This window comes from Dromiciops gliroides, chromosome 2, assembly GCF_019393635.1.
Source record: "Dromiciops gliroides isolate mDroGli1 chromosome 2, mDroGli1.pri, whole genome shotgun sequence".
Classification (NCBI taxonomy): domain Eukaryota; kingdom Metazoa; phylum Chordata; class Mammalia; order Microbiotheria; family Microbiotheriidae; genus Dromiciops; species Dromiciops gliroides.
In genome coordinates, this window is record NC_057862.1 from 100,532,814 (window position 1) to 100,555,768 (window position 22,955).

The 22,955-nt window shown below is 39.7% G+C and overlaps 1 protein-coding gene across 5 annotated transcripts in view; it reads right to left on the minus strand.

Moving 5' to 3' along the window:
* ACSL5 (acyl-CoA synthetase long chain family member 5) overlaps positions 1–22,955 on the minus strand; it is a 56,141-nt gene that overhangs the window by 14,823 nt on the left and 18,363 nt on the right. For all 5 annotated transcript variants that reach the window (XM_043982540.1, XM_043982541.1, XM_043982539.1 and 2 more), the window contains exons 2-7: positions 12,515–12,700; positions 11,135–11,243; positions 4,254–4,318; positions 4,040–4,141; positions 2,462–2,561; positions 187–365 (exon numbers count right to left, since the gene is read on the minus strand). In XM_043982540.1, coding sequence (XP_043838475.1) covers positions 187–365; positions 2,462–2,561; positions 4,040–4,141; positions 4,254–4,318; positions 11,135–11,243; positions 12,515–12,670 — 711 coding nt within the window. In that variant the 5' untranslated portion in view covers positions 12,671–12,700. The remainder of the gene's footprint in view (positions 1–186; positions 366–2,461; positions 2,562–4,039; positions 4,142–4,253; positions 4,319–11,134; positions 11,244–12,514; positions 12,701–22,955) is intronic.

Below are 22,955 nucleotides of genomic sequence, written 5' to 3' on the forward strand. Positions count from 1 at the left end.
TTTAGTCTTCAAAAGCTGCTTTCTTAGGCTATTTTCAATTCATACTCTAAATGCTATAATTCTGCACAACTCTCTTGCAGTTTTCCTTTTTTTGATTCAAAGGATGCTCTAAATTGCTAAAGGAGAGGCCCTTCAACCACCTCACAAAGTCCCATATGGATAGTAATCCTGTATCCTGTACCATACCTCAGCATCATATAGCGATAATATTTCGATTCCAAGCTTCTCTCCTCTTTCCTTAAGGCTATCCTCAAAGGGGTCCATGAGGACTATCATCTTCAACCCTAAGGTAAGGCCATTCTCAACATTCTCCAGTAGAACATTTGCCTTCTGGGGTGTATCACAGACCACTGTGGCAATCTCCGCTGAAAAGCAGAACAAGAACCAAAAAGATCACCCCTCATGGCTATATGCCTTTCTGGGGTGACGGGGTAAGATTCAAAAATATTCAATGTTTAACCAGAGATTAGACCTGCAAGTAAGACATTTAAATAAGCATGCTACTTGAAGCCTATCTACCAGGAAGGAAAAAGGATATTGTGGATAACATCATTTATTGTCTCAAGGAGGTCCTGAAATTGCTTCCTCTTAAGAGCAAAAGAACATAGTATATACAAGGGCTGGTTAGTTGTTTGTCTACTAGAGTTTTCTCATTTCCTTATGTGGCAAATTAAGCATTTTTATCAGTGAGGGTCTATGATGCCCTGTCTGGGTATTGCCTCAACTGTCTGCCTGTATCTAATCAACCCCAACCTTTTTTCCATTTACATCTTACCATCAGTCTTGTCTTTGGGCATGAACTATTAAGCCCCAGAGCCATTAAATGATTTGCCCAAGGTCAAACAGCTGGTAAAATGGCAGAAATGGAATTTGAATAATCTAAAGGGAAGATTTATAATTGCTGCTAGATAAATGAAAAGTGCCTGATGAAGCCTCCCAGCTAAAAGTACTTCACATAATTAATTCTACAGGCTTATGTCTGGTAACATGCTTATTTTTTTTGTGAAAATGCCACAACTCATCTGTCTATTTGTCTACATGCTGGGATTTATTTTACTAATAGTGGTACTGGATTTGCCAAAATATTTTTCATTTGTTAGATGACTAGTCACAGTTACAAGTTTAGCCCATACCCCAGAAAGACTTCAAACTGCTGAAAAATGAAATAAGCTCTTTGAAAAGCCCTACAATTTAGACAGATGCCTGATCCATACTTGAGGAGAATCACCTTATGTGCAAGTTGTTATGCTTCACTCAGGGTATATCAAAATACCTTCTGATGATTTCTGTTTACTCATATATTTATTAAGTGCAATGTATTGTTCTGGGTGCTAGAAGAAAATACTTTTTTTTTTCTTTTCAAAGTCCCCAGCCTCATAGGACTTGCAATTTAATAGAAGTGATTAGGCATGCATCCAAATTTTTTAAAACTTCAAGTTCATATAAGGAATAAGGTTTGGAAAGTGGAAGATCAGATTAAGGAAGGCTCTTTAGGAGGTGGAGCAATCATCCCTAACATACATTTTAGGGTTCTCTAGGAAGAATGATTCAGTTACCTACTGGGATCTCATCAATCTGGGTACACCCTCCCAATAGATCCCAAGCCAAAGAACATTATTCTTGTTCTCCCCTAAGTCTTCTCTAGATGGCTTACCCTGTGTACATGCTAGGGGCTTCTTCTAGATCTTTTTAGGTGTCATGGGTAACAAGGCAGCACTCTGCCTGTCCATTGGTTATCACTTTCTCACTCTCTGACCTGCTTACCTCTTTTTCTAATCAAAGATTTCTTCTCTATCTTTCATGATGCTTACTGCATAAAGGTCAATGTTGGAAATGTTAATAACTTATCTGAATCTACCAGAAGTGAGAAACACATAGTGAGAGATTAAAAATATGCATAGGGTAGCTAGGTGGCACAGTGAATAAAGTACCGGCCCTGAATTCAGGAGGATCTGAGTTCAAATCTTACTAGCTGTGTGACTCTGGGCAAGTCACTTAACCTTCATTGCCCCGCCCCCCAAAATGCATAAAAAGCATGCCATAAGGAAGTACTAAAAGCAGGCTGTTGGGACATGGGCCACTTAAAAATATCTCATGTTTCCTCCACAAAATGGATATTCTTGAACTGGGCTTTAGAGCTTTCTCTGATCCCCTAGACTGAAAAAATGTCTTCCTGCTCTGAACTCCTAGGGCAGTTTCCTCGTCTTTATCCTATGTGCTTGTCTTTTGATATAGAACAGTACCCCAGTCGTAGCCCTCCCCATGAGACTGTAAGCTTCTTGAGAACAAGGATGATATCTCTCTCATTTTTGTATCAGTGCCTATCAAAAGGCTCTGCATAAGAGAAGTTCAATACGTGTGGTGAATGAATTTGGGGTCCCAAGCATGCTAACAAAGTGACATCTGAAAGCCATTACCCAAGATCCAAAGAGGAGTAGAACTGCAAGAACCCCCATCTTACCTTTGTTAAGGGTGTACACTATGGCTTCAGGCCCCAGGGTATCATAGAGGGGGACAGCCACCATTGAGTAGGTGTAGCAGGCAAGTTCTGCAATGATCCACTATAAAAAGAGAAAATATTGCCCTCAGGTACCAGACAGTGGAGCGGGGGTGGGGTTGGGGGAACAAGTCTTACTCAGTCTCTAGGAGGAAGATGAAGAGTTGGGCCAGCTGAGTGTTACAACATTGAGCAGTCTTGTTTTTTCTTTCTTTGTTTTTGTTTTTTGGTGAGGCAATTGGGGTTAAGTGACTTGCCCAGGGTCACACAGCTAGTATGTATCAAGTGTGAACTCAGGTCCTCCTGAATCCAGGACCAATGCTCTATCCACTGCGCCACCTAGCTGCCCCCAGTCTTGTTTTTTCTTAATTTGAGAACCAGTCACAGATCTAATAAGTACTCCCTCCTCTGTTTTGGGATATAATTATTAGCAATAATAATAGCTAATATATGTTTGCTAACATATATTTGTTTATATATAATATATACAAAGTACTTTGCAAACTTTAAAGTTTCTCTCTATATAACATATATATATTATAATATGTAATACACACACATACATATATAACTTTAAAATCTGCAAAGCACTTTGTATATATTACCTCATTTTGCTAGCCATCAACTAGGTGGCACAGTACATAGAATGCTGATTCCGGATTTAGAAAGACCTGAGTTCAAATACAAAAGACACTTACACTAGCTGTGTGACCTTGTACAAGGCATTTAACCTCAGTCTTCCTCAGTTTCTTCATATGGAGAAGAAGAAGAAGAAGAAGAAGAAGAAGAAGAAGAAGAAGAAGAAGAAGAAGAAGAAGAAGAAGAAGAAGAAGAAGAAGAAGAAGAAGAAGAAGAAGAAGAGATTGTTGTAGGGGCAGCTAGGTGGCGCAGTGGATAAGGCACATGCCCTGGTATCAGGAGGACCTGAGTTCAAATCTGGCTTCAGATACTTGACACTTACTAGCTGTGTGACCCTGAGCAAGTCACTTAACCCTCATTGCCCCCCCCAAAAAATAATATTAATAATAGATTATTGTGAGGACAAAATGAGATACCATTGGTAAAGTGCTTTGTGAAGCATAAAATGCTATATAAATACACTCTATTGCTGCTGCTGCTGCTGCTGTTATTACCGAGGGCTCTCCCCACAACAATCCCGAGAGATGAGCAGTATAAGTATTATTACCCCTATTGAACGTAGGGATAAACTGAGGGATTTGCTAGTGCTTAGTAGGCCAAAGCCCACTTCACAATTCTTTGCTTAGTTAGAATAAGAGCTTTGTGCTGTTGCTTTTGCCATAAATTGACAGAATGGTGTAGCAGAAAGACCTGTGGAGGAACTGGGTTAAAGTTCAGGCTGCCCCTGTGACCTTGGGGAAGCAAATTGACCTCTGAGCTGCAATTTCCTTATCTTTAACAGAGATAATGCTCATACCACCTACTTCAAAGGATTATTTTGAGGCAAGCAATTCGTAAATGGTAAGGTTCTATATACAAAATTACATAGGCATGCCCACACATATACCATGTAAATATGATCACCTCTGGTCTGTTCTGAGCAAAGATGCCAATAAACTGGTCTGGTGATGGCTTGTGTCCTTTGTACAGAAGACAGGAGCCCAGGTACTCTGCTCTATCAGACACCTAGATAGAAAGGGCCCAAGAGAAAAGAGATAAAATGACTTTGTCAGCCTCAGAAATGGGAGGAAGGGAAGAGATTCCCTCAAGACAAATAAGTAGAAGCCAGATTACATACCTGTTTGTAAGAGAGCCACTTGTACGGTTGATTTGGTTTTCTGGATCCCAAGCAGGGTCCATTATCTAAAAACGATTACCAAAAAGAGAGAGAAACAAACTTTAGCTGCAAATCCTTTGAACAAGGAATAGGTAGATGACTAATGAGTCTTATGCTGTGATCAGCCTGAGTATAGTAATAGTATTTATCTACTCTAGTCTTAGTCCCATGCTGAGCACATAAGAGGATGGGGGGAGGGGGGAGAAAGGGAGGAGGAATGTGAAGGGTAGAACAAATTGTCTTTAATGAATTCACAGTTCAGTTCAGGGAGACAAGATACAAATAGCAAACAATACACATCAGTATGAGAAGTTGTATGATAGAACAGAAAGGGAATTAGAAAATCTTGCTTCTAGATTTCATTCTGCCACTAATTGTGTGTTATGTTGGATTGGGGCATTAGAAGGGAGGGCAGAGAAGAAATCACTTCCCAAATCAATAAAGTGACTGAGTGATCACGTGGAATGGAATAATAATGATAAACCTAAGGTGTATTACTCAAATTGATGAATTCCTTAGAAGAAACCACATAAACAAAGGTATCCCACAGAAATAGGAGTCAGCTGATTTAAGATAATTCTGGCAAACCAGAATTAAATACAGTCCTTAGAAGAAAAAAAAAAAAGGTTAGGAAACACACTACTTCCAGAAATTAACTTGAGAGGTGAGGGGAATTCAGACCTTGCCAAGAGGAAGCATTTTGTTAAGAATACTATGAATTTTAAAAAAAGATGCAAAGGCAGGCTTTGGGACTTCAAAGCTGAGTGGGGGAGGAGGGGCAGGGTGTGGGCAGAATAGCGGTAAGAAGAAATAAATTTGCAACTTATTGTACAGATTCAGGAATTAGTCATTGAGGAAAATATTCCCAGGGAATTCCAGCCACTTTCTTTTGTAGAGATAGATATAACACCATAACCAGAGCATATCACACTGATAGCTATTCTCTTTGACTCTTGGCAAACAAACAGTGGTCTATTCTGCAACGCTACTTCAATCCCTCTCACCCTGCAGCCAGATTAGGCTTCCTCATGAAAAATCTGTTCATGTCTTTATTTTGCTCAAAACTCTTCACTGGCTCACTATCATTTTGGCCTTTGGATGCAAGGAAACTATATCCTTAACATCCTGACATTCAAACAAACCACCTCCTGCCCCTTTTGTGGTATCCCTCCCTCCTACATATTAAATGTGATAATCAGACCAGTCAATAAACATATATTAAGTATCTAAATTCTGGGGATGGATGGAAGGGAAGAAGGAAGGCAAGCAGGCAGGAAGGAAGGAAGGAAGGAAAGAAGGAAAGAAAGAAGGAAGGAAGGAAGGAAGGAAGGAAGGAAGGAAGGAAGGAAGGAAGGAAGGAAGGAAGGAAGGGTATGAGATGATTATGGATTTGAGTCAGATGAAACTCTGAGGATGGGGTCTGGAAGGTACCCCACCCCGCCCCAGTATAGTTAGTTTAAAAGTTAATTGCTTGGGGTGGCTAGGTGGCTCAGTGGATAAAGCACTAGTCCTGGATTCAGGAGTACCTGAGTTCAAATCTGGCCTCAGACACTTGACACTTACCAGCTGTGTGACCCTGGGCAAGTCACTTAACCCCATTGCCCCGCGCAAAAAAAAGAAAAAGAAAAAAAAAGTTTATTGCTTGTCAAATTCTCACTGTCTCCTTTAAGTTTTATTGCCAATTAACAGTATTTTTACTTCTGCTCAGTCTCCCCACTTGTCAGCTACATATTAGTTTTATCTGGAATCCATCATGCGTCAGAACCCCAGTCCCTGTTGAGTGGGTCGGGGAGTTTGCCCACCAATTCAATACTCTGGACTCAAGAAGAAAGGATGGGGCTCGGCACAGGATGCGGCAATTAAGTTGAGACCAGATGTTAAGTGACATGTCTCTTTTTCTCAGAGCAGAATCCCCTTGACCCTAGGGTCCCAACAATGGATTATTCTTTTATTCTTTATTCTATTTCTTTGATTTCCCAACATAGCCGAAGATAAATTTTAACCCTGTCATCCTTCTAAAATTAACACGACTACAAAACAATGCTGAAACGCCTGAGTGACTCTTCCTGTTATTCAAGTTGAATATCTTTAGAGATAGGGGCTGAGAGAGGGGAGTCAGTGGGAACTGTGATATCTGAAACATCTGACTGTCACTCCCCCGTTCCCTCTTCCTTTGGTTTGACCTTGTTCCCCCTCCCCTTTTCCCCCTTGTTCCTGGAACACGTATGCATGTCTCCATACATTGATCATGAGCCAAACATGCACCCTGGGGTGAGACAGGATTGGATGTTAGATTGTGAGCACGCCCTAGTGTGCATAAGGACTTCCCCTATAAAAGGTCAAGGCATGTATTAGCTATTGCAACTCAATATTGAGTTTGCCCATTCCTGCAGGAATGTAATAAATCTGTCTCTGCTTGACTTGGTGGTATCCTCGAGTTATTTGGGTAAACTGAGGCAGTTTGCCCCAAACAGAAGGAAGGAAGGAAAGAAGGAAAGGAAGGAAAGGAAAGAAGGACCCTGTTCTCAAAGAGGTTACAGTGTAAATGGGAAAAAAACACATAAAAGGAAGCTGAAAAGCAGTTGTTGGGAAGGTGCTCAGAGGGGACATGATGGTGAAGTTCAAAGGAGTACAATTGGGTAGGAAATGAAGACACCAGAGTACTTGTCACCTCCGATTCACATTTATATTAAAACACTTCTGTATCTCTGCTCACATTACCGCTACCTGGGAGGTCTTCTTTCCCTATCTCTGCCAATTGAGAGATCCTAACCATCCTGTAAAATTCAGCTCCAATTCTGTTTCTTCCATGAAAGCTTTACTGATGGCCCCAGTTAGAAAGTAGCTCTTCTTGTACCTCTGAGGGCACTTTATGAGATTGTAGAGATAGTGCTAGAAGAGACCTTATAAGACACCTAGTTCAACCCCTTCATTTTACTTTTGAAAACACTAAGGGCTTAGGCAATGAAGTGACTCACCCAAGGCCACTTAGTAGTGTAAGGGCTAAAATTCTAGCTATACTATCTAAAATATCTAATGAGCGGTTGCCAATAAATTATAAGCTTTAGGAAAAGTTAGACTTTTAAGCATTTATTAAGGAGAATAAGAATTTGGTGAAGAGAAAGAGAAAGGCCTAGATTCATCTATCTGTCAAAGGGAGAGTGAGTGCATTTCTAGCTCTGCTCTCCGCCAGAGTCCACACGAAAGAGAGTGAGCCAGCGTGCCAGCCTCCCCCTTCCTCCTCCCACAAGCCAACTGTCACTTCTTGACGCCAAAGAAAGCCGCATGGTCCTGCCCTCAGAGGCCCTCTCCTCATGGCGGAGTTTTTCTACAGTAAATCTCCAGCAGGTGGCGTCATTCCAGTCGTTACAGTGGGCAGGGCTAGGATGTGAATTCATGTTCTCTAACTCCAAATGAGGCACTGTTTATCCTGTGCCTCATATTTATCTGTGGTTTTGTTATAGTTCATGTACATTACATTATAAGACTAAGCTAATACCATATATATTTGTAAGATTATTGAATTACATAGTGGGGAATCATAGCATATGGTTCACTAAAAATAATAAAAAAGTGTTAGGTGTATGCCAGGCACTGGAGATTCAAGGACAAGAATGGTCCCTCCTTGGAGGCATTACATTCTATTACATTCAGGGAATTGATATACAAGTATTTGCATACAAGTATTTGCAGAATATATTTTAAGACATAAATACAAAGATGCAGTGGGGTGTTGTGGACGGAAGGCTAATCTTGGAGTTAGAAGGATTGGGTTTAAGTGTTAATTCTGTCACATACCTACTGTGTGACCCCAGGCAAGTCACTTAAGCTCTTAGGACAACCAAGCATCTCCAACACTAAGCTGCCACTTAGAGTAGGGGTTCACTTGCATAGGTATAGGGTGTTTCCTCATCTGGGTGTTCCCTATGCCAATGAAATCATAGGTCAAGTCCAAATCCCTCAAAGAAGGGCCATGTATAACAGGAAAGGGGTCATGTAGAAGATGGTGTATGAGTTGAGTCTTCGAGGAAAGAAGGGATTCTCAGAGGTGGAGTTGATAAGAAAATACATTCCAGCCATGGGAGATGGCCTGTAAAAAGCTTGAGATGGGAGGAGTGCTTTGCATGAGGAAAGGCAAGAAGGGCAAAGAGTGTAAGAAGGAGAATGATGTGTAATAAGGGTGGAGAGGTAGTCTGGGGTCAAGCTATGAAGGGCTTTCAAAGCCAAATGGCATTTATATTTTATCCTAGAGACAGTAGAGCCACTGGGCTTTATTGAATAGGAGAGTAACCAGATCAGACTTGTGTTTTATAATGCTGTGTATCTACACCTTCAGACTTTCAGTCTGTATTTGTGAGACTGTTGGCTGAGGACAGAAACATAGTAGTGTGTGCCCAGCAGACAGAATGAAATTGGCTGTCCAAAAGGCAAAGCTACTCCAGGAATGTACCTGTTAGTCCAAGACTCTAACCTGCCATAAGCTATTAGCCAGGGGGGCAGTACAACAGTTACCTGTGAGGCTGTGTTCTAACATCGTCAGCCTACACAGCTGGGTATTATGTATGTGACTCCCATACTGCAACCTGTCTGTTATCTTCACCATGTGAGGGATATACATCCACAAGAATGTATTCTTGTTTTAGCAGTCCCATCATATTTGTGGCATTTACTTCCTTACACAGATTCATTTTACTACAGTTAAGACTTAATTTAACTACTAGGAGTAGGAGGGAATCAGTGAAAGTATCTTCTTACAACATCGCACTTTGTACAACTTGCCATTCTCAACTCTGGAAAGATAAGATGATTGTGCCTGAAGGGGATAAAGTAGTTATTCACCTCAAACCTTTCATCCACTGAGACATTCTGAAGAACCTTCCACGTAGAATAAGAATTAAGCTTTTTGCAATCAAGCTTTTGCTACCTGTCTGTCCCATTCATGTATTATGTAACCTAGTGTTATGTGTTTGCCCAGCCCTAAAAGGTGCCTTGTGGGGCAGCTAGGTGGCGCAGTGGATAGAGCACCGGCCCTGGAGTCAGGTGTACCTAAGTTCAAATCCGACCTCAGACACTTAACACTTACTAGCTGTGTGACCCTGGGCAAGTTACTTAACCCCAATTGCCGCACTAAAAAACAAACAAACAAAAAGGTGCCTTGTAAGCCTTAAATAATCCTGTGAATTTCAGGTACATGTATTATCCCTGTTTGATTAAGAGAAGAACATGGTGACTCATCCATCATCAAATAACTGGGAGTATTGCAACTAGAATCCAAGGTCTGCCAGCTTCAAGTCTCCTGTTCTTTCCTCTACTGCCACTGAGCTAAATTGGCTTTCACACAAGCATGAAAAAGTGACTTCATGTAATGAACACATGGGATGGAAGTGTAGGAAGAGAGAGACAGAAAGAGGAACAGGCAGGCATATTTGTGCCTGGCACACATCAGGATAAGAAAAATTAAGCTGGAAGGACCTCAAGATCCCTCTCATTCAATCACATCATTTTACCTAAGAGGAAACAGACCCAGGGCAGTTAAATGACATGCTCAAGTAAGAAACATTTGAATTTGCATCCTCTGATGGGAGAGGGTAGAATTGGTCACTGGAGAACTCCTCCCAAATCCTCTGCCATTTAAGGAGGGCACTTAGGGTATTCATCTCACCATTTCCCACCAAGCTGACCTCCTGGGTTTCATGATCTTCAGAAACTCATCATGGGACAGATAGGTGGCACAGTGGACAAAGCACTAGCCCTGGATTCAGGAGGACCAGAGTTCAAATCTGGCCTCAGACACTTAACACTTACTAGCTGTCTGACCCTGGGCAAGTCACTTTACCCTCATTGCCCCACCAAAAAACCAAACAAACAAATAAACCCTCATCACTCTGCAGGATGATGTCATCTCTGAAACTCAAACCTCTTCATCTTATCACCCATCCCAAAGAATGTTATCATGTTCCCAATGCGGGCGTTCTCTCCCCACCCCATTTTTTAGCTTCCTTGCCGGTTTTGTCTTCCTCCATTAGAGTATAAGCTCCTTGAAATAAGGTACTGTCTTTCTTTTGTCATATCTGTAACCCTGGCACTTAGCAAAGTGCACGGTACATAATAGGCATTTAATAAATGTTTATTGATTACTAACTTGGGACCCAGTCTTCTTTTTACTTTACCAAGCTACAAGGGACAAATCCATCTTTATGGAGCCTCTGTCCTGGAACAAATGCTTCACTCATAATAGGCATTTCGAAAATGAAGATGCAAATCACTACCCTTGATTGTCTATACCTAGGAATGTGAATTTTTAGCATAAAAACAGGTGGAGGGAAGAGGCCAGAGTAACACTTGCTAACCAAACAACAACGGATTAGTGCACTTACTTCAATTCTTTGAAGACATGCTGGTATACGGGTTACGTACACTAATTGTAGCTTATAGTTTCACTGTGACTTGCTGCCCTTTGCAGTGGCCAAAAAGTTCAGCCTATAACCAATCTGGTGTTCCTTGGATAACAGAAACAACATTCCTGGGGACCACTAGGCAAGGTTTAAAAATCATGACCCCATCTGAGAATTATAGTGAAATTGCTCAAGCCTTTGAACTATGATAAATACAACTTATAACAAAATACCTTCATTTTGTCATGAAGCACATAGTATTTTCTGACATCAAAGCATGCTTTTTTACACATAAAGTAAATCCCCTCCCATCACAGTAACCCCCACCTTGCAAACATGACTGCCTACTCTTAATCCTGGCTCTACTTAAAATACAACATGAAAATCAAATTTTATAAAAAAATAAAAAATAAAACAACACATGAACAAAATGGTCAGTAATCATACCAGACACGCGGAGTCCTCGTTGGAAAATTTCATACACTGTTTTGGCATCAGAGTAGTAATAGTCGATGAAGTCATCATTGCGTTGCAGAGCACTCCGCCGCGCTCCTCCCTAAAGTACAAGTACAAGTTTAGCCTGAGAAAGGCTTATTTTTAACTACCCCCTCCCAATAAAACTACGCTGAAGCAGAGACATTTTCCTAAACCTCCTTTACATTCCATATCCATGGGGTGGGAGAGAGCTTCAGCATTGTAAGAGAAACCTCACATCAAGAGACATGGATGAAGCAGCAAGGTGATTCAGTGGACAGAACACCAGTCCTGGTGTCAGGAAGACCTAAGTCCAAATCTGGCCTCAGACACTTGACATTTAATACCTGTGTGACCCACGGCAAGCCACTTAACCCCAAATGCCTCACCCCCCAACCCCCCCAAAAAAGAGAGAGAGACATGGATAGCATTTCCCAGTCAGAATTCTCAAGAAAACAGTTCCCTCTCCCCATAAAATGGACTTCTTTCAGTGCAATGATTTCACTGGAATTATGGGCTGAATAAGCTCTAGGGTTGCCCAGTATATAGGAGTGTGCTAGAGACAGTTTGAAGAGGTTGGAGAATTGTTAAATTTTCAGTTGTGAATAAACAAACTAAAAATTAGAGATTGATTTATTATTGTTTTGTGGATTGTCTAGACTTAAGAAGTTGGTGAAGAAAATTCTAATAATGCAAATTAAACTTTAAAGTGTGTCCTGGAGACTTTTTTCCTGACATTTACCAGCCCATCTCTGCCAGTATATAGAATGAAGGTTCCCAGAGTCCTTTAGTGTGGAGGCTTTCTTAATATTTTATGTCATGGACCCTTTCAGCAGTCTGGTGAAGTCTATGGACCCCTTCTCATAATATTTTTAAATGTATGAAAAAAAATGTCCTAGTGTATTGAAATATAGCTATCAACATTTTTTTTTTTAAGTTCATAGACCCCAGTTTAAGAATCTTTCCTGTAAGGGGAAGCTAGGTGGTGCAGTAGATAGAGCACCAGCCCCGGAGTCAGGAAGACCTGAGTTCAAATCTGACCTCAGACACTTGACACTTACTAGCTGTGTGACCCTGGGCAAGTCACTTAATCCCAATTGCCTCACCAAAAAAAAAAAAAAAGAAAAAAAAGAAGAATCTTTCCTGTAGACAACTTTGTCTATGGGGTTCAAGCCCTCAGTATCAGTTTTATATGAGAAAGCCTGAGCTCCTCCTCAACTCAGCTTGGCAGTTCTCCATTGACAGACTGCTTTAAATAAACAAATCATCACTTTTCAGCAGCACCAAGTTGTATTCACTGACTGGATCAAGGGTGGTCAACTGGACAAAATCAACAGCCACAGAGTTAGTTACCTGAGCTCCCACTGACTGATTTTGAAGGTCCAGAAGGGGCCAGACTGGTCGAGGTTTGTTAATAAGCCACAGATAGATGGTGATTCCAACTGTCAGTAAGCTGATCAGCACTGGTGTTGGAAGTGGGGAGAACAGAAAGTTCAAGATGAAAAGCATCTTTGTGGAGCAGTAACAGGAAATTTAGACCTAAAAAAAAGAAAGAAAGAAACTAAGAGATAGAAATGTTCTTTGCTTCTATCAATTGCTTTACTTCTACAAAGAATTTGGGAGGATTTGGGGAGGTGGGATGCTTCCATGTCATTGGCTAATTATTGCCAATAAATATTGGGAAAAACAATCAAATCCTTCCCTGGCTTCCTTGGAGCCCCCACTAAAATCCTCCCTTCTACATGAAGCATTTCCTGATCCTCCTTAATTTAAGTGCTTTTCCTCTAGTGGTTATTTTCCAATTTGTCATCTCTATGGCTTGTTTGTAGATGGTTGTTTACATGCTTATTCTGCAATTAGACTGTGAGCTCCTTGAGAACAGGGATGTTTCTGGCATTTCTTTTCCCAGCACTTAGCATTGTGCCAGTTAGATTGTAGGTACTGAATAAATTAGTCACTATTGACTAATGCCTTCTCCTTACCTCTGAGGGGGAGGAAATAAGATAGAAATAAGTTGTTTAACAGACAAGTTAGAGAGAATGGTTTCTTTTTTGTCTATGTCATTTGGAGGGGGGAAGTGACCAACGAGAAGCTACAGAAGTTAGCTTTCTACTTGTTATTAGGAATTTATTCAGAAAAAGGTTCTAGGCTTGTAGGAACTGATACAAAGCAAAGTGAGCAAAACCAGTAGAACATTGTACACAGTAACAGCAATATTTTAGCAAGGATCATCTTTGAGATATTTAGCTACTCTGATCAATACAATGATCTACAACAATTCCAAAAGACTCATGATGAAAAATGCTATCTGCTTCCAGAGAGAGAATTGATGAACTGAGCATACACTGAAGCATTTTTTTCACTTCATTTTTCTTGCTTATTTTTATTTGGGAACATGACTGATATGGAAATATGTTTTACATGACTTCACATGTATGATAGGTATCATATTACTTGCTTTCTCAATAGGAGCGGGAGAGACTGAAGGGGAAAAAGAGAATTTGGAACTAAAATTTTTTTAAATGAATGTACAAAGAAGAAAAGAACAGAAAAAGAAAAGGGAAAAGGTTCCAGAGGTGAACTTCTTATTTAAACAACTTCAAGGACAGGCTTTGCTCCCAGAGGTTTCAATACTATAAACCAATTGGAGATGAATCATCTCCAAGAATGACAACATATGAAATACAATATAGCAGCAGGCCTACTGGGCTACATCTGTTTTCCCTTAAGATAGGTATATTTTATGGAGAACCTACCACAAGAATATTTCATATATCACACACACACACACACACACACACACACATATATCAACATGTGACAGTGTAAATTAGGTCTGCAGGTATCACAGAATGTAAGAACTACTATATTGAGGCCAATTGAATTTTTAAATGGACTAGCTCACATAAGGAAAGCATTACGGGGATATTTATATAATTAGAATTCAAGACAGAATATATGTTGAGGATAACTTAGAGCAGCAGTTCTTAAAATGTGATCCAAGGACCCCTAGGTTCCTAAGGTCATTGCAGGAAGTCTATGAGGTCAAACCATTTTCATAATTAATACTAAAATATTTTAATTTAGAATATAGTAAATATTGATATATATGTACATATATATACATATATCTGTATATAACACTTTTGTGAGCCCTTAATAATTTTTAAGAGCATAAAGGAATCCGCAGACCAAAAAGTTTGAGAACCACTGCCCCAGAGAGACACATAATAATACTTCCCATTCATAGGAAGGGGCTCTTCTAGAGCTATTTTTTTTCCCCCTTACCAGATCAGATTTTTGGGGAACACTTCTAGCAGATATGAAGCTTTTTCTCTATAAATTAAGACCTACACTGAGACTTCCTCTCCTCTAATTTTCCTCATTTACTTGCTTAAAATCTCCAAGTTGAAAGCCCTGATCTCAACCAACAGTAAAAAGATTATTTATTTGCCTTGCAAACAGCTCCAGGCCCCAGCTGATCTTCTGTAGATAACTACTATGAGTTGGAACAATCCACTTTTCCAGGAAAATGAAATTTGAAATGAAGTGAGAATGAAATTTAAGAACATTCCTACTTGGAAGCTGAAGAAATGAATACATATTTCTCTTTTATCACAAGTGACTGACTCCAATCAAAATTAGGAGTTTTTTTCATAGAACTTTGATTCTATGACCATTAGTTCCAAAGAGAGACCAGTCTCGCCTTAAGGCAGAGACCTTTTCACTTCAGTCTAGTGAGGGCTATGTAGGCTGGGGAATGAGGAACACAGAATCCTTATTCCTTGCCTTCTTTTGGATTGTTTATCACTTAATATGGATAAAAATACTTCCCACTTTAGTGAAGAAAATTGTAATCTACAGGGTAGACTATCATTTATTTCCCTAACTCCCTTCATGTCTCTGAGATACTTTTAGACAGTGCTAGGTTACATGAGAACCAGTATAGTATTGTGACAACACCACCTATTAGAATTCTGAAAGTAGTGATATCTAGAATCCTAGCTTACCGAAGATGTTTGTACAATAAGCAGAGTCAGTCAATAATACTCAAGTAGCCACCAAGTACATCTTCAGCCAACCTTATTATATTTCCTGCTTTGGGTGGGTCCTTGAAAAAACAGAAGGAGGCAAAGTTGTTCTTTGGTATTTTCTTCTCTTCTCAGGCCAGATGTCCTCAAGCTCAGCTCTCCCTCTCCCTTATCTAGTTATCTGGATAGAACCTCTTACTAAGGTATCTTTGTAAGTAGTAGGACCCCGTGACCTGAAATTCTCTCCTTTACCTACTGTACTCCTCCCATCCTCAGAAAAAAATAAAATGACAGCTTCTTACCCAGACTATATCTCATTAGGTATTGTTTGGGGAATGTTTTCATATAGTGGAGAAAACTCTTGACTTGAGTCAGAGGACCTGGGTTGAAATCCTAAATCTGATTCTTACTGTGTGACCTTAAGTAAATGACAGTTTATCGAGATTTTATTTCCTCATCTGTAACTTGAGAGGGTTGGACTAGATGGATTCCAAGGCTTTGTTTGGCTTCCAGATTTGTCCAGATTTGGATTGAACCTTAGAATTCTTGCCTAGGGGCAGCTAGGTGGTGCAGTGGAAAAGAGCACTGGCACTGGAGTCAGGAGTACCTAAGTTCAAATCCAGCCTCAGACACTTAACGCTTATTAGCTGTGTGACCCTGGGCAAGTCACTTAACCCCAATTGCCTCACTGAAAAAAAAAAAGGAAAAAAAAAGTCTTGTCTAACTCTTTCCTTTTGTTGATAAGAAACAGAAGTCTGGGGAATTAAGTAACTTGCCCCATGGTAGTTCCTTTAGAAAACTACCTTCTGCTAGTAAATGTGTCTTTACTAATCAGGGCATTGCTCCTCTCAGGTTTTCGCATTTTGTTTTAAACTTTGGACATGTAAAAAGTCCTTGAAGAAATGACTAATGGGAAATTATCAGACAGGTAATCATCTACCTTGCCTTTTACTATAGAGGGCAACACCATCCTTCCAGTCTCTCAGGCTCTCAACCTAGGAGTCATCTTGAACTCCTTACTCTCTTTCTCTCTCTCTCACACACACACACACACACACCACTCCCATATCCAGGCTGTTGCCAAGGTGTGTTGATTTTACCTTTGCACATCACTCATATACACCCCCTTCTCTCCTTTAACACACAGGCCTCCATCACCTCATGCCTTGATTATTACAATAGCTGCTTATCAGTCGGCTTGCCTCAGTCTCTCCCCATCCCAATCCGTCCTCCATTCAGGCTTTCTAAAATGGAAAAGTACTTATCCTAAAGTGCAAGTCCAATCACGTCACGCCCCCCTACACGCGCGCACGCACACACACACACACACACACACACCTCTCAACCATACTCAATAAACTCCTTATTGTCTCCAGGATCAATGCAAAATGCTCTGTTTGGCGATCAAAACCCATCTTAACCTTATTTCCTACTACCTTTCCAGTCTTCTCACAGCTTACTCCCCAACAGGTACTCTCCAATCCAATGACACTGACTTCCTGGCTGTTTCATGAAGGAAATACTTCATCTCTTGGCTCCCAGCATTTTCTCTAGCTATCCTCTAAGCCTGGAATGTTCTCCTCCTCCACTCTAGCTACTGCCCTGCCTGACTTTCTTTTAAGTCCAATTAAAACCCGTTCTTTTACTGGAGCCTTCCCCAACCTCTCTTAATTCTAATGCATTCCCTCAGTTGATTATTTCCTATTTTCCCTTGTATATAGTTGGCTTTATATGTATTTGTCTGCATGTTGTCTCTTCCATTAGATTATAAGCTCTTTGAAGGCAGGAACTGCTTTTTGCCTTTTTGTATTCCCAGCACTTAGCACAGTGCTTGCACATAGTTGGAACTTGACAAGTATTTTCTGATTGAACTAGAAAATCATTTGGGAATGAAGGCTTTTAATTACCTTTCAAGCATATTGAACTAAGCATCTGACAGGTTCTTATTACGCCTTTATAGAGGGCTGACCTCAGTTCTGCATGAGCCAGGCACTCAGGCACTAAACTTTAGTGTTTAGAAAAACTAAAACTTCTTGAGGAATGTTAGACAGGTAATAAACATTTATGAAGCACCTACTATGTGCCATATACTGTGCTAGGGATACAAAGAAAGGCCAAAAATGGTTATTGCCCTCAAGAAGCTTACAATTGAGTGAGGGAGGATAACACATTAAAAGAGGCTGAAAAGAAGGGTTTGTGGACCAGGAGCACTGGTCAAGATGATATCCAGGGATGGGCAGCTAGGTGGCACAGTGGATAAAGTGCTGGCCTTGGATTCAGGAGGACCTGAGTTCAAATCCAGCCTCAGACACTTGACACTTACTAGCTGTGTGACCCTGGGCAAGTCACTTAACCCTCACTGCCCCACAAAAAAAAAAAAAAAAAAAAGATGACATCCAGGAGAATGCAGCCAGGTGGGAAATAACAATATGTATATCCTGAGCGCCCTCCTTACTTGTAGCATGTGGGAGCATCTCTCTGTTGTCCATCCTATTCCCTCTCCAATCAGATGAAAGGAGAGACCGAAGGGGCAGGAGGTACCAAGGACATGTCAGTTTATAAGGCTGACCTGATCTTACAGGATGATGAGGATTGGAGGAGCATGATGCTGTTCAGAGGAGTGCAGCCAGATGGTAAAAGTACCTTCCCATTTTACAGAGGAGAAAAAAAAAAAGCCCTGGTATAAAGGAAAACAGATAACCACTTATCCCTAATCCCTTCATACTCCATTTAAGATGACAAAGTATGTTTTGTTTGCCAATTACTGGAGAATGATGCTGATTTTGTAAATAAGGATAGATTTCCATTTCATACCACTGCAAATGACAAATGCCATTCATTTTATAGATTAAAAAAAAAATTCAGTGCATGTGAGAGCTGACAAAGACTCTATAGATCCAGTCAAGTTCTCATATTCTTAAAGGAAGATAAACAGAGCCCCAGAGAAGAGTTATGATCATATCAGTAGCTAGTGTATAAAGTTAGGCTTAATAAAACTCATTTTATATAGTATTTTATAGATTACTAAATACTCAACATACAATATTTCATTTAATTATTGCTTATAACTTGAAAGGCTTTAAAGCCTAGTAGGAAGAATACTTGGCTTAAGAGTCAAGAAGACTCAAGAAGTGGGTTCAAATCCCACTTTTGATATGTAACAACTGTGCCACCATGAACAATCCACCTCTCATCTCTGAACCTCAGTTTTCTCATCTATAATATGGGTAGAATATCTAGTGACTTCCTCAGGACAATAAGACTTAGATGAGATAGTTTATATAACAACAAAATTTACAAATTTCAAAATGCTACAGTTAAATATTAGTTATTAATTCAAAGGATTGTTTCAAAGAATTGTCCGTATTTTACATTTAAAGAAAATGAAGCCGAGAGGGAGGAGATTACTTTCCCAAGGTCAACATAGAAAATCTATGGCAGAACTGGGACTTTTGACCATGTCTTCTCAATAGACTTAGTCTATTTCTAAAAGATTTCTAAAAGTAGAACCTAGATATCCCAACTTCCATATCTAGGACTTCTAATCCATATGTCATCATAATAATTTGTTAGATTTTCATGGCATACTTAATAACTTATAGGAAGATACTACTAACCCTTATTATCATGGATCCTATGGAGTTCTTCTTCTATGACTTCTATAGGATGGTGTTTGAAGCAAGTTAGCATGATTCATTTCCTTTTCCCTTAAACTATTCCTAATTGTGAAAGAACTGGGTAGGGCAAGTTTTAGAGGAGGGTGGAAGGAAGAGGAAGCAGAAGGACATAAGAGAATTGTGTGGCTAAGAGAAATAAAGAACTTTCCACATGTTATGCTAAGTGACCTGTTAACATAGGTGGTTTATTCATATTTCACTGTCAAAATGGGCTCAATATAATCCTTTAGCTAGAGCCTGTGAACTAAAAAAAATTGATAACTCTAGTTCAACATCATTTCCTATAAAATCCTATGTAATTTTATGCATTTAAAAACATCATTATCAGAGAATGTCTACAGGCTTCTACCAGACTGTCTACCCGACTGTCAAAAGAGTCCATGACATAACTCCTTCCCTAAGCAATGACATCTTACAGAGACCATCTTTATTGGACCATAGCCATTTCCTACATTTGTCTAGTATCTCTTACTTTATCCCACCAACATAATTGTGGCTCACAGTAAAGTCTAGGACTATTGGTCCATGGGCTCCCTTTCATCCTTCCCAATTGTGTAGTTCACTGCTTTATAGCAAACCCTTGCTCAAAATGCAATAAAAAATAGCTTATCTTTATCTGGAGACAAAACCCATTATAATAGTAGACACACACACAAGTTTAAAGAGAACAGGAAATCTTGAGAGTAAGGGATGCCAGTTCATCAGGCAGCAGTGAAGCAGAGGATGTGGAGACGTGGAGAGAGAATCAATTCACCAGGTTCTAGTAGTAGAATAGTGAAGGAAATTGTAAAATTTGGCCCCAATAGGTCACTCTTTTTTTTTTTTTTTAGTGAGGCAATTGGGGTTAAGTGACTTACCTAAGGTCACACAGCTAGTAAGTGTTAAGTGTCTGAGGCCAAGTTTGAACTCAGGTCCTCCTGACTCCAGGGCTGGTGCTCTATCCACTGCGCCACCTAGCTGCCTCCCCAATAGGTCACTCTTTAAGTGACTCAACAGACCAGAGGAGGCTCCAATTTGCTCATGATTACTTTCGCTTTAGAGCAGTAGTATGCTTCACTTGTAGACTCCTCTTCAACCCCCAAGCTCTGTAGCCCCTCTTTTCTCTTCAGGGACTGAAAAGTTTCTGGGCTTTCCTCATCCATGATCCTTCCACATCCCATGATTCTTCAGCTCCTCCTTCCAGCTAAGAAGGACTATACTCTGCAGCATCCCTCTTGCAAATAAAGGGCTATATTTGATTAATGAATTAACTAGTTTAGTTAGATTTCACTACTAAGGCAACCCTAACAGCAAGTCCTGATATTCAGTTTCCTTAGTCCTTCCTGTTCCCCTGGGTTTTAGGTTGTTTCTGAAATAACTGAAATCCCAACTTGCTATGAATACCCTCCTTTTCTCCTTGGGTTCTAGATAACTGTTTTGTAGTCAGAATTTTTCTTTTCTAGACACAGAGCTAGAAACTCAGTCAATTAATATATTCAATCAATTAATATACTCTGGTTAATCCAGATACCTAAAAACCTACACCAAGTCATATTGTTCTTTTCCTGCAACTTCTTGTTGTAAATTCTAAGTTTTCTCTAAGTCAGGAGTTCTTAGTTTTGTTTATGTCAGACTCCTTTAGCAAGTTGGTGAGGCCTATGAACCCCTCTTAAGTATGTTTTTAAATGCATTAAATAAAATTCACAAGATTACAAAGGAAACCAATTACTTTGAAAGTCATCAAAATATCTTTAAAAATAAATTAACAGACTCAAGGTTAAGAGCCTTTCAACTAAATGAACACCTACATTTACTTTCTTTTCTGGTTCTCTCCCTGTGTTCACTCACAGTATTGCAATAAAACTTGGGAAACTGAGTCACTGAGTCTTGTAATTCTTTTGGGATGACTCACAATCAATTTGACCCTAAAGCCATCCCACATCACTTCCATCCATACTTCCTAGGTGTGCCTCTGTACCTTCTGTCCTCATATTTAGAGCATCATATCATAGATTCAGAGTTGTCAAGTGTCTTAATCCCTTCGTGTTACAGGTAAGGAAACTGAGGCCAAGAAATGCTAAGTGACTTGCCCAGTGTCACAGAATAAATTTCTGAGGTAATTTTCTACCCATTTGAATATAGCACTAACTTCTCTGGTCAAACAAAAAGTAGGATTAAATGTGACCACATTGTCTCCAGATGTCTTCTCCAGTCTAGTTCTTTCAAATGATTTCCCTAAAGAGATTTATATAATTTTAGTAATGTTTTAGAAAAGGGGTTATTATACAAATATAAGCTCCAAATGTGTGTGACCTATATATAAAAGGTCACATCAAAAACAAATTGGGGGGGGGCAGCTAGGTGGCAGTGGGTAGAGCACCAGCCCTGGAGTCAGGATTACCTAAGTTCAAATCCGGCCTCAGACACTTAACACTTACTAGCTGTGTGACCCTGGCCAAGTCACTTAACCCCAATTGCCTCACAAAAAAAAAATAAATTAAAAAACAAACAAACAAACAAATGGGGCAGCTAGGTGGCACAGTGGATAGAGCACCAGTCCTGGAGTCAGGAAGACCTGAGGTCAAATCCGGCATCAGACACTTGATACATACTAGGTGTGTGACCCTGGGCAAGTCACTTAACCCCAATTGCCTCACCAAAAAACAAAAACAAAAAAACAAATTAGAGAAACATGGAGGGACAGGGGGATAACTGTAAGGTCTATGGATAGAAGAAAAGTTAGTGACTACACCAAAAAGGAAAAACAGAGAGGATCAAAGAAGATAAAGTAGATATTTTTGATTACTTAAAATTGAAAAGATTTTATACAAAACTACCAAGTTAATTCTTTCCCTTTTAATCTTAGCTTTAGTTATTTTTGTTTTTTGTTTTTGCGGGGCAATGAAGGTTAAGTGACTTGCTCAGGGTCACACAGCTAGTAAGTGTCATGTGTCTGAGACCACATTAGAACTCGGGTTCTCCTGAATCCAGGGCCGCTGCTTTATCCACTGCGCCACCTAGCTGTCCCCCTTAGCTTTAGTTGTACAAAACTACTAAAGCTAAGATTAAAAGGGAAAGAATTAACTGGGAGGAAAATCATGAAGCAAGTTTCCCTGATAAAGGTCTCATTTCCAAGATATACTAAGGAATTGATTCAAATTTATAAGAAAAAGAGCTATTGCACAATTAATAAAAGGTCTAAGGATATGAGTTAGATAGTTTCCAAGGAAAGACCCAGGTTCTCTATAGTCATATGAAAAAATACTCTAAATCACTACTAATCAGAGAAATGCAAATTAAAACAGTTCTGCTATCTCAGACCTATCAGGGAGCAAAGATGGAAAAAAAGAGGAAATGATAAAGGGGGTATAGGAAAACAGGAACATTGACACACCACTGATGAACTTGGTGAATGGGTACAACCATTCTGGAAAGTAATTAGGAAATGTACACCAAAAGTTACTAAACAGCATGTGCCCTTTTACCCAACTGAGTTACTGAGAGGCCTATACCCAAAAGAGATCAAAGAAAGAGGGAAAGCTCACCTATTTTATGGTCACTTACTCTAATATCTTCATTTTACTTACTAGAATATAAAGATTCTGAAAGATCAACTTCCCCAACATCACACAAATTATAAGTAGCAGAACCAGAACTCCAATCTATGTCCTGAAATTCTAAATTTACAACTACTTCAATATATTCATTGGCAAATCAGCAAATGAAGATTCAATTAAGAACCCAGTACCAATTAAACTACTTTAGATTTAGGTGTTATCATTAGAACAGCATGTTTTTGTACCAACTTAGTAACTCAGATCAATGTATTTGGGGGGAACATTCTGGATGGTGAACCTTAATAACATATAGTATTATATAATATAGAGAATTCCGTAACAATGAGCAGGCAGGAATTAGCAGAGGGAAGGAGACAAAGAGAAAGCCATCAGTAGGCTATGAAGCTTAATATTTACTGTTCATTTACACTGGTCTTGTGACCCTTCTAAAGGGCATGCCAATTATTTTTGCTTTAAGTATTGAACAGCTAATTATTTTTCACACAATGAGTTTAGATTGTAATTTAGAGAAAAAGATATGTCTCTGCTG